At 32.7% G+C, this 12883-nt stretch overlaps 1 protein-coding gene across 18 annotated transcripts in view; it reads left to right on the top strand.

Moving 5' to 3' along the window:
• LOC126891618 (multidrug resistance-associated protein 1) overlaps window positions 1–12883 on the top strand; it is a 225239-nt gene that overhangs the window by 188676 nt on the left and 23680 nt on the right. For 3 of the 18 annotated variants that reach the window (XM_050660827.1, XM_050660823.1, XM_050660814.1), the window contains one exon: window positions 11957–12177. The exons of 12 other annotated variants lie outside the window; for them this stretch is intronic. In XM_050660827.1, the coding sequence (XP_050516784.1) occupies window positions 11957–12177 (221 nt within the window). Of the gene's footprint in view, window positions 1–4714; window positions 4936–11956; window positions 12178–12883 lie in introns of all 18 variants that reach the window. 3 more of the 18 variants (XM_050660828.1, XM_050660824.1, XM_050660817.1) reach the window with 1 other exon arrangement.

Genomic DNA, 12883 nt, shown 5'->3' with positions numbered 1-12883 from the left:
ATAATGTTCAGAAAAAAGTCACACCATTTTGAGCGTCGGGTTTGGGGGAGACAGGGGGGAGAAATCGGAAAATTCGTATTTTTTTACGTTTTTCGTCAATATTTCTAAAACTATGCCGTTTAGCATGAACAACCTTTTATACAAAAATATTCTACATTAAATTTGAAATAAAAAAGGCCCTATACATAATCCTTCTAAAATGAACGGTTCCAAAGTTACAGAGATAGTATATTATAATTGGTCCAAATAAAGGCCTAACCCAGACATCCAAAGTAAAAGTTTTCCTCCAACATAAAATTGTTTTATATGGTCCACATATTGTTCAGTCAAAAGTTACACCAATTTGAGCGTCCGGTTTGGGGGGGGAGATGGGGGAGAAGTCGGTAAATTAGTAGTTATTTTACGCTTTTCGTCAATATTTCCAAAACTATGCTTTAGCGTAAATTATGTTCTATACACTAATTTTCCACATAAAATTTAAAACAAAAAAGGTCCAATACAGAATTGTTATCAAATCAACGGTTCCAGAGTTACGGAGGGTGAAAAGTGGAGGTTTATGGTAATTTTTATATTTTCTGGGCAATTTATCATATTATTACTGATGAAAGAAATTTTTTTGTAAATAAAATTTGCTATTTCAGTGGCCGATGGTATGTTAGTGATAGGCACTTGAAGAAACGTCAACCTCGCCACCCAAAATCATAATCAATTGTCCAAATAATATAAAAAGTATCGAAAACCTTCACTTTTCACCCTCCGTAACTCTGGAACCGTTGATTTTATAACAATTATGTATAGGACCTTCTTTGTTTTAAATTTTACATAGAACATTTTTGTATAGAACATTATTTACGCTAAAGCATAGTTTTAGAACTATTAACGAAATACTTAAAAAACTAATAATTTACCGATTTCTCCCCCATCTCCCCCCCAAACCGGGCGCTCAAAATGATGTAACTTTTTATTGAAGAATATGTGGACCATATAGAACAATTTGGTGTTGGAGGAAAATTTTTACTTTGGATGTCTGGGTTATACGTTTTTTTTGGACCAATTACACTATACTACCTCCGTAACTTTGGAACAGTTAATTTTAGAAGGATTATGCATAGGACCTTTTTTGTTTCAAATTTAATGTAGAACATTTTTGTATAGAAGGTTGTTCATGCTAAACCGCATAGTTTTTGAAATATTGACGAAAAACCTAAAAAATTACGAATTTGCAGATTTCTCCCCCCCCCCCCCCCAAACCCGACGCTCAAAATGGTGTGACTTTTTTCTGAACATTATGTGGACCATGTAGAACAATTTGGTGTTGGAGGAAAACTTCCACTTTGGATGTCTGGGTTATGCAATTATTTGGATCAATTTTATCATACTGTTCACATTTGCTTTTCAAAACATTAAATAGTTTTATATAGGTTAGTTCCGATTTGTCGGGAAGTAAACAATAACACAATGGTATATAATGTCCGTTGATAAATACATGTATGGTAAAAACTTGCTTGAAATATTGAGCACAGTAACTAAAAGTCCATATAAATCGTTTCACTGCCGCACAGAAAACGCATGTTAGTGTTACACGAAAGGAGGAAGACCCAACCCTTCGGTCCTAACTTTACTTTCTGGCAGCGTCCAAAACACGGGTACTTTTAAGACCCTCAGGTACTTTAGCGTCGAAAACATGCCCGCCCGTTATCCTGGTCCCACGTTCAAAAGTTGTAGTAAAAATACCTTATGTAATAATAATTTACTATGAAGCTGAATGTTTGTGAATAGCTTCACTTCGATAAGACGCCCAACAATCTTAGTCCTGTCGCCAGGGGGGGTACAACGGCCTCCTTTATTCAGATGGACTTACCCAAGTTTTTTTCATGTATTTTGACCCGTAGAATACGAATTTTTTGGGTAACAGTTGATCCGGATGTCGATAAGATTGTTATTGACCAAGAACTTGAGGAATTACATAACAGAGATTTCTCGCAAAACAAAACATTTTTTTGTATTTTTTTGGATCATTCTAAGCAAAAAATGTTGTAACAAGTTTTCTTGTAGGATGCACAGTTTTCGAGATAAACGCGGTTGAACTTTCAAAAAATCAAAAAACTGCAATTTTTAAACCCGAATAACTTTTGATTAAAAAATAAAATAGCAATTCTGCTTACCGCATTTGAAAGTTCAAGTCAAATTATATCGGTTTTGATTATTTGCATTACTAAAAATTTATTTTGTTATTGTTAAACAAAGCTACAAACACCTAGTGCGTGAGTGATATTTTCAATGATTTGTCATTTAAAATCGAATGAGTAGGTAGAATAGGTACTAGTGCAATCCAGGCTATTTCTACGTAGCATGCGTTAAAACGCATGTAAAGGCACGGGAAACACTATGTGTTTATAGCTTTGTTAAACAATAAAAAATAACTTTTTAGCAATGCAAATAATCAAAACCGATATAATTTGACTTAAACTTTCAAATGCGGTAAGCAGACTTGCTATTTTATTTTTTAATCAAAAGTTATTCGGGTTCAAAAATTGCAATTTTTCGATTTTTTGAAAGTTCAACTGCGGTTATCTCGAAAACTAGGCATCCTACGAAAAAAATTGTAGAAACATGTTTTGCTTAGAATGACCCAAAAAATACCAAAAAATGTTTTGTTTTGCGAGAGATCGCGGTTATGTAATTCCTCAAGTTCTTGGTCAATAACAATCTTATCGACATCCGGATCAACTGTTACCCAAAATATTCGTATTCTACGGTTCAAAATACATGAAAATAACTTGGGTAAGTCCATCTGAATAAAGGAGGCCGTTGTACCCCCCCTGGCGACAGGACTATTTCCTGTACGAATATTTTCGTTTGTGGTAGCAAACAGGGGTAGCAGGGATGAAGTACGTTAATTTGACGATTGTCAAAAATGTATTACTAACTGTTGTTTTTTGTTAATTCTAAAGATAATTATCTAAATTAGCCGAAAAAATATTTGTCCTGCAATAAACAAGGCTTTGTCAAAGAGTCCCCCCTTTTCAACATGTATCATGAACGAGGTCATCAAAAATAATTACTAACCACTTGATTTTTTTATGGATAGTTAATATTTATATACATATAAGTAAACACCCACGTTGTCCTATAAATTGCATGGTCCGTTATTCCGGTTCTCCAATGAAATACATATTTGAAATTAATGAAATTAAAAATCAATTTATTTTCTGCTATTAGAGCTGAGTTACACTGGTACAAGTACGCATGCGCACAGCGTTGTTTACAGTGTGTTATCAACGAATATAGGCGCATAGGCCTTTTAATCACATTTTTTTGTGCGTATGACAATTCTTATCGGACTTGCGATACATACCTGTTTTTTTGTAGGGCAGTATTTTGTTTGGATGAAAAATACATATGCCTATATTACGTGATACTTTTGTCCTACAGTTACTAATAAATGGTCTTGTGCAGGCGCGGATACAGAGGGGGGCCAACGGTTCCATAGACCTCCCTATTGTATAAGTTTTACAATTATTGTACCCACTTAAGCAAAGGAACATCACTGCTACAAATTATGATTTTGTGTAACTATTTTACGCATAATGCTTAATTTGAATTATATCTAACAATAAAACACTGAAAACGTTTGTTTTCTATACTTCCACAAAATTTATTACAACTATGTGACTACAGCTGTTTCGACAGAGTGCCTTTCTCAAGTGATTTAGATTACTATGGGTTTGCCTTTTTAAAGTCTTTAACTGGAGAGGTTGAGGAGTGGGGAGCTGTTTGTCTCGAGTTGGTGATTCACAATTATATCTGTATTTTTCAATTTATTAATTTCCATAGATTCTAATAAAGATAGCTTAAGACCTTTATTTTAAATATGCAGAATTTGAAACTGTTCATTAAAAGAATGATTTTGATCTAGAAGGTGAAGTGCGTATATAGAAGTGTCTGTTTTTCTATTGTTGAAAGCCCTTTTGTGTTCTGATATCTGTTTGTCAGATCCGAATATCCAAGCAGCTCGTGTTTCAGATTGCGTTCATAATCGTCGCTGTTACAATGTGTTGAACAGATACGAGCGTTGTTAACGTTAAAATTGTCTGCACGTTTACGTTTACATAATTGTTTTCACACACATCGCACTTTTTTCTCTTTTGGGAAACTAAAAAACTTGATATTCGTATCGAAACCTTGTGATTGATTGTCCACATTACAACCAAACACGGCACACCTCATTTTTAATAAAAGTTTAACAAAATATAAGTAAAGTTCACCTTAAACAAAAAAATAAACACCGTTTACTATACGACCACACTAAATTTAATGCTGTTCTACTCACAGAGTGACGTAGCTACGTAGGCCCCGCCCACCGACTCCATGTCATATCTTCAGTTATTGTATCATGGTTCTCAACCACTAACTTACATATGAGCGGATCTTTTGCTATGTCATACATTTAGTTTTGTTAGTTGAAATGTCTCTTGGCATTTCATGACATGAAAAGAGCTGTCTCTTTTCATGTTGAACAAGAGCTGTACAAGAGATTTTTTACTTGGTGTATAAACATCGAAAATCTAAAAAGAAAGGGAAATATACGGATATTTTGATAATAAGAATCTTGTTTTTTTGAATTATTTGCTTTTAGTGTTCTTTATTAGTGGGCGTTTTATCTGTCAGATACAACTAACCACAAACTCTTTTTTTTTTTTTCAAATTTCAGCAATCCCATCGTTCTTTAGCGACGTACTACTACAACTGGGTTGCTTGGCCGCGGCAGTTGTAATGCACAATAAGTTACTCTCTGGGGTTCTTAGATCACCAATGGCATTTTTCGATACTGTTCCTATGGGGCGGGTATTAGCAAGATTCTCAAAAGACGTTGAAGTAGTCGATGATGAATTGCCTTGGTTTGTTTCGGACGGATCTTCTTGTTTGTTCGAGGTATATAATTGTGTGGTGTGGTTTAAGTGCTTTAGTAACACATAATGTTTTAATAACAATACTCTCTGACCAAATTCACTTTGTATTTGAGATGTGCATAAATAGAACGGAGACTATAATATTATATAGTTATAAGATATACACTGCGCGTCATGAAAAAAGGGGAACCCCAAAAAATAGGTCATGTTTGATGTCTCCTATCTCGTAAACCTCTCGTGCGATTTAAGTAATCTTTTTAACATGTTATAGCCTTATTCTTTAACAATATCGCCTGTAATAGTATTGTTGCTAAACAGGTAAATGTTTCATTGTATACCGGGTGTACGAATCAAACTGTGTTTTTTTCTCAAAGTTCGCAACACCCTGTAGAATATACCCTAGCATTTATAAAATACTGAAATTAAAACCCAACTATAGCCTCAGGTTTTCTTAACATTCTGTATTTTGATTCATTCGCTTATGTTGGATAATTAGCCTAATAAAATAAAAAAAAGTCAATATGTAAATTCGTACAGGTTAAAACAAATTTTATATCAAAGTTTAGGTGGGTACAAAAGATATTTTCAAGAAAGTATCCAAATCATACAAGGGGATCATTGTTTAAATAATTAAAAAGGGGTCATTTTTTGCAAAAAAATTACTTTTTTAACTGCTGAGGTCATTCAATTACTAATGAAGGTCTATAGGATTTTTTTCTGCAAAATTGAAGGGTAAATTTTTCACATAAGACTTACTAAATTAAATTTGACCCCCTATTTATTTAAATAATTATACATAAAACTTTAAAAACAAATGTGCAAAAAATTATTTTTAGCGTTTTAAATAAGCAATATAAAATATCTTATTTTACAGACTAAGTTGCGCTATGTTACCAGTATTAAGGAAAAAAAATTGGTCGAAAAATATTTAATATTTTTTGATATATTGAATTTGTTTATTAAATGTTACTATATTTTCAATTTCAAAAACGCGGTTGTTGCCAAAGAAATATTCACCTGCTTAAGATCTCATTATTTTTATTTTTATGTATATTTTCGATAAGTGTATTGATAAATTCAAATTTCAGTTAAACTCCCCACTAAAATGGCATTTGAAAATTATTCAAATTTGTTTATAATTTGTTTTTTTAATAACGTCGCGGGGATTAAGTATTTTGAAATACCGTTTCCATAATTGGGTTCCTGGGAATTTTTTACTAATTAACAAAATTTTTTGGTCATTTTTCTTCTTCTTTTTTTTCTTTGAGTTATATTACTACGGGCCCTTTTAGGGTTAAATTTTATTAAGAATGTCGAATCTCTGAGTTGTAGATTCTAGACCTAAAAATATTAAGATTTAACTAAAATCTCTTAAATAAAATGTGGCTACTTACTGAGTTACAGGGTGTTTTATTTAAAAATTTAAAAATTATTGTTACCAAATACTTTAAAACTATTTGACGTATCCTTATCATACTTGGCAGAAAGTGTGGCTATTATACACCCTATTAAATTGTGATTAATAAACGTTTCTAGCTAGTGCCAGAGGCGTACGACAGGGGATAAAGAATGATTGACCCTTCCCAAATTCTACGCCACTGAGTGAATTACTATTGTAGCGAAATTTTTCGATTCTCCAATACTTTGTATGTAAATAACTTTATTGGTATCGATAAAGTCATCAGTTTGAGTAAATAACTTTATTGGTATCGATAAAAACACCCTGTAACTCAGTAAGTAGCCACATTTTATTTAAGTGATTTTAGACCAATCTTAATATTTTTAGGTCTAGAATCTACAACTTAGAGATTCGACATTCTTAATGAAACTTAACCCAAAAAGGGCCCGTAGTAATATAATGCCAAGAAAAAAAAAGAAGAGGAAAAAAGACAAAAAAATTTGTTAATTAGTGAAAAATTCCCAGGAACCCAATTATCGAAACGGCATTTCAAAATATTTAATCCCCGCGACGTTATTAAAAAAATAATTTATAAACAAATTTGAATTATTTTCAAATGCCATTTTAGGGGGAAGTTTCATTGAAATTTGAATTTATCAATACATTTGTCGAAAATATACATAAAAATAAAAATAATAAGATTTAAGACAGGTAATTATTTCTTTGGTAACAACCGCGTTTTTTCAATTAAAAATAGAGTAACATTTAATAAACAAATTCAATATCTCAAAAAATATTAAATATTTTTGGACCAATTTTTTTTCAATAATACTGATAACGTAGCGCAACTTATCCTGTAAAATAAGATATTTTATAGTGCTTATTTAAAAAGCTAAAAATAATTCTTTGCAAATTTGTTTTTAAAGTTTTATGTATAATTATTTAAATAAATAGGGGGTCAAATTTAATTTAGTAAGTCTTATGTGAAAGATTTACCCTTCAACTTTACAGAAAACAATCCTATAGACCTTCATTAATAATTGAATGACCTCAGCAGTTAAAAAAGTAATTTTTTTGCAAAAATGACCCCTTTTTAATTATTTAAACAATGATCCCCTTGTATGATTTGGATACTTTTTTGAAAATATCTTTTGTACCCACCTAAACTTTGATATAAAATTTGTTTCAACCTGTACGAATTTACATTTTGATTTACATGTAGTGTAATTTTATTTTACTAGACTAAATACAGAAGTTAGGTACTTTAACAACTAGCCATGTTCTTCATCAGTACAGGGTGTTTCTAAATAAGTGCGACAAACTTTAAAGGGTAATTCTGCATGATAAAATAATGACAGTTTGCTTCCTAATCGTATGTCCGCAAATGCTTCGTTTCCGTGATACGGGATGTTGAATTTTTTCTTACAAATTGACGATTTATTTATTGCTTTAACACCGGTTGAGATATGCGAATGAAATTTGGTGGGTTTTAAGAAGTAATTATTGCGCATTTTTTGACATACAATTAATATCTTATATTCACCATTGGCGTGCAGACGGGTAATATGATCGCTCTTTTTACCCGTATGCGCGCCAATGGTGAATATAAAATTCTTAATTGCATGTCAAAAAATGCGCAATAATTATGTGTTAAAAACCACCAAATTTCATTTGCATATCTAAGCCGGTTTCTTTTTCTTCTTCTTCTTTTTGTATAGACATGACTCTGTCTGTTGTTTCAATGTGCCTCTAGTAAGTTGTCGTTCCATCGTTTTCGTGGTCTTCCCACTGATCGTCTTCCTATTGGGGAACCGTCTCTCGCTGTCCTGACTACCCTATTTGTTGTCATTCGGCTTATGTGGTCATTCCATTCTATTCTTCTGTTTCTTACCCAGTTATTAATGTTATCCTCCTTGCATATCCGTCTTATATCTGTACTTCTAGCTCTGTCCCATAGAGTCTTACCATCGATTTTTCGAAGGGATTTTATCTCCGCTGTTTCGAGCCATCTTTTTGTCCTCTCTGTGTCGGGTCGTGTTTTTGCCGCGTATGTCATTAAAGGTCGGATGACTGTTTTGTAAATTCTGCCTTTCAAATCGGTTTTAAAGTAATAAATAAATCGAGAGTTTGTAAAGGCTGTATGACACTATGCATTTTCTTGTATCATTTCTAATATCGTTTCTGATATCGTTTCTTGTATACATTTTCTTGTATCATTTCTTGTACGTACATTTGTGCCCTGTATGACACTATGCAAGTTCTTGTATCGAAAATTGTATGAAATTCGGCACGTGATTGGTCGATATTTTGTTTGCCACCCCGTGTCACGTTATGGTAGTACTGCATCTACATCTACAGCTGATTTTAAGGATTTTATAAAATTTATAAACTTTTAATTACAGCTGATTTTAAGTATTTTATAAAATTTATAAACTTTTAATTAACATTTTAATGTTAACCAGAATTTTACGTTGACTGCTTGAGGTTGATTATTTGTGTTTTTATTTTGTTTTGATATATTTGTGCTAAAATATTTGCATTAGAATTATCTTCAGTTTGATCCAAATTAGGAGCTATTGTATTTTGTAAAAATTATGCACCATGAAACCTAAATTTATAGTTTTGAACTTTACGAGGAGCTAAATATGTGGTTATTAGTAGAACAGTAGTCCATACCAAGCGGTATATTAAGTATCAATATAAGATTTATAAATAATACCTACAAAAACACAAATAAATTCATCAATACATGATCCCATTTTCATTTCAGCCGCCATTATGAGTAAGTAATTATGACATTTTAGATGTTTTACCAGCAGGTTTTACGTTTTTGCTCTTTGCGCAGAAATTGGCGCATTTCTTGTACAAGAATCTGTGTCTGACTCAAATTCTTGTATCGTTTCTGATATCGTTTCTTGTATCTGTGTATGACACTATGCATTTTTTTGACATATCAGAAACGATATTAGAAATGATACAAGAAAATGTATAGTGTCATACAGCCTTAAGAAAAAATTCAATATCCCGTATCTCGGAAACGAAGCATTTGCGGACATACAATTATAAAGCAAACTGTCATTATTTTTTAATGCAGAATTACCCCTTAAACTTTGTCGCACTTATTTAGAAACACCCTGTACTGATGAAGAACATGGCTAGTTGTTAAAGTACCTAACTTTTTTATTATCCAACATAAGCAAATGAATCAAAAAACAGAATGTTAAAAAAACCTGAGGCTATAGTTGGGTTTTGCGGGTGTTGCGAACTTTGAGAAAAAACAGTTTGGTTCGTACACCCGGTATACAATGAAACATTTACCTGTTTATCAACAATATTATTACAGCGATACTGTTAAAGAATAAGGCTATAACATGTTGAAAAAATTACTTAAATCGGACGACAGGTTTAGGAGATACGAGACATCAAACATGACCCATTTTTTGGGGTGCCCGTTTTCTATGACGCGCAGTGTAATAAAAACAAACTAAAAATGCGAGTTTTATCATAACGAAACCTTTGTTTATTTACATATTTAAATTCATCAATTTACCGGAGGGAACGCAGACGTTCAGATACAATTAGAGTATCTTTGCAAATACGATGAAGTCGGTTTTACTAAGTAACAAGACATTTTACTCAACACACACACTACACATTACACTATAGCCTGATTGCGAGATCAACTGTGCCATGCTGATGGCCTTAGCTGTCGAGGCATTTAAGCTAAATAAAAAAATTTAAGCTTATCATCAATTACGTAATGGTATATTCTTCTTCTTCAAGTGCCTATCCGTTGCGAACGTTCACTATTAACGTGGCAATTCTGATCTTGTCCAGGCCTCCTCGCCATATAGTGAGATCGTAAAATTGTAGCATTTAACTAGACGCAGTTTTAAGGATAGAGATAAATCTTCCCTTATGAAGAGCTTGTTCATGTTGTTAAATGCTGGTCTAGCTCGTTCTATTCTCGCCTTAATTTCTGTGCCCTGTTCCCATTTTGCATTTACATTGGTGCCAAGGTATACAGAGTGGGCCAAAGAAAACAGTCCACTGTGATATTTGGCAGTATTTATTAGATTTTAAGGAAATGACGAAACAGGAAGATTTTGATCTAAGGGCGACAGATTTTTACGGTACATACATTTGTGATTTGTCAACCCCCTCCCTTCCATTTCCCCCACCCCTTATTTTTAAATAGGGAATAGTGGTCGTGTGCTAGCTCATTTAAAAGGTTATTCAATTCTCTATTCAGTAATATAAACATTAACATAATTATTTATACAAGGTGTCCAAGAAAAAATATTTTAACTAAATTAATTGACACAAAAAGAAGAATGTATGTAATTTATTTAATTCATAACACATTCTATTGCCAGAAAAAAAATGTTTTTTGAATAATGAAAATTGAATTTAAGCGAAAAACAATATTTATTTGTCAAGTAAACATTTTTATCTATTTTTTGTCAGTAGTAGAATGTATTTTGAGTTAAATAAATTTCATACATTCTTCTTTTTGTGTCAATTAATTTATTTTAAAATATTTTTCTTGTACACCCTGTACAAATAATTATGTCAATGTTAATACTACTGAATAGAGAATTGAATAACCTTTCAAATGAGGTAGCACATGACCCCTACTCCCTATTTAAAAATAAGGGGTGGGGAAATGGAAGGGAAGGGGTTGACAAATGACAGATGTATGTACCGTAAAAATGTGTCCCACTTAGATCAAAAATTGACCTGTTTCTTAATTTCCTTAAAATCTAATAAATACTGTCAAATATCGAGGTGAACTATTTTCTTTTGCCCACTCTGTATATAAGATTCTACATGGTCAATTAGTATGTTGTTTATGCGTAACTGTCGAGCAGGTTGTTGCTTTTTGCTTCTCAGCATCCATGTTGTCCATAAATGTTTTGAAGTTCATAAAAGTGTCATTCATAAGTATTGCGGCTATTGAAAACAGCGACTTGCGACCCATCGTGAGCTTAAATCAATAATAATAAGATAAGGTAAGAGTAAGCCTCTGCCTTAATCCCTCAGAAAGATTTATGGAGTAGCGAAGTAGAAAATCTTTTTTCTCTATGACACACGTACATTCCCATTTGATTTTAGATTTATTTTTATCAATTTACGCTCTTATTACTCAAAATACAAGGTTGTTCAGGCGTAAGTCTATTCATGCTGGAATGCCAAACCAAACCAAACATAGATCACTTGATAGCTGTCAAAATGGCTGCCAATTACAAAAGTGCTGCTAACTTACGTTTCTACATTTCTAAAAAACACTCTTTTTAAACATCCAAAAATTAAAAAGAAAAATGAAATATTCCAATACTTGACAATAAGAATCTTGTTTTTGAATTATTTGCTTTCGCGTTCTTTGGTGAGCGTTTTCATCTCTTAGATACAATACGTTTAGTTTTCAATTAGATATAGGCGTCTGAAAGAAGCGCTAAAATCGGCAACATTGCTTACGAGAATGCCACTGTAAAATATGGAATGACTGAATGAATTGGGACGAATCAAGTGCGTTACGTGAGCAGCGGGGAAGCAATGTTGCCAGTTATAGACCGTATATCTAATTTAAAACCTAAACAGTCCGTATCATTAACCACAAGATCTTTTTTTTTTCAAATTTCAGCAATTCCTGCAATATTTACCGACGTATCACTACAACTGGGTTGCTTTGCAGCAGCAGTTATAATGCACAAAAAGTTACTCTCTGGGGTTCTTAGATCACCGATGGCATTTTTCGATACTGTTCCTATTGGGCGCATATTAGCAAGATTCTCAAAAGACGTTGAAACTGTGGATCACGATTTGCCTTGGTTTTTTTCAGACACATGTTTCTGTGTATTCGAGGTATATAATTTTGTGGCGTGTTTTAAGTGTTTTGGTAACACATAATGTTTTCAGTGCCGGAAAAACCATTAGGCGGACTAGGCGGCCGCCTAGGGCCCGGGCACTTGATGGGGCCCGCATCTCGTTCAAATGCATTAATTAATATTTAATTATTTAAGCAGTTATTAAAAAAAAATTAAATGTTAAAAAAATCAAATAGGGCTAACTGAGACAAAAAAAATGGTTAATTTATGATTTCCAATCATACTCAGTTTTTTGCTTTGTCTTTTGTCAAATGTCAGGAAAATACAACCGACTTCAAGACAAATTAAGCAGTTATGTATCTTCAAAGGCATTTTTATATTCCATGTTCTAATCATTCCCTCAATTTGGTAATCAATTTTGCAAGCAAATGTTGATAAAAGCTGATAATTAATTTGGTATGGTACGTTTTTTTTTAATTTCTACCGACCGATGGGTCTTATAGTCCATTCACTCACGGTAAAATATTGCAAAACGTCCTGGATTTTAAAGAACCTTTGGATTTGAAACAAGAGCTTGGATTGACATGAAATTTGGTATAAGCATATAGATCTGGATCCCGCGTATGAAAAAAAAGTTGATTAATAGCAAGCTGAAAATTTGTTAATCGCTTAAGGGTGTCTAGTCGGATAAACTTTGATATATGGGAACACTGGAACAGGGGAAGTTTTAATTGTGGAACAGG

The sequence above is a fragment of the Diabrotica virgifera genome, chromosome 9 (genome assembly GCF_917563875.1).
Source record: "Diabrotica virgifera virgifera chromosome 9, PGI_DIABVI_V3a".
Lineage (NCBI taxonomy): Eukaryota > Metazoa > Arthropoda > Insecta > Coleoptera > Chrysomelidae > Diabrotica > Diabrotica virgifera.
This window is presented reverse-complemented; position numbering and strand designations above follow the sequence as displayed.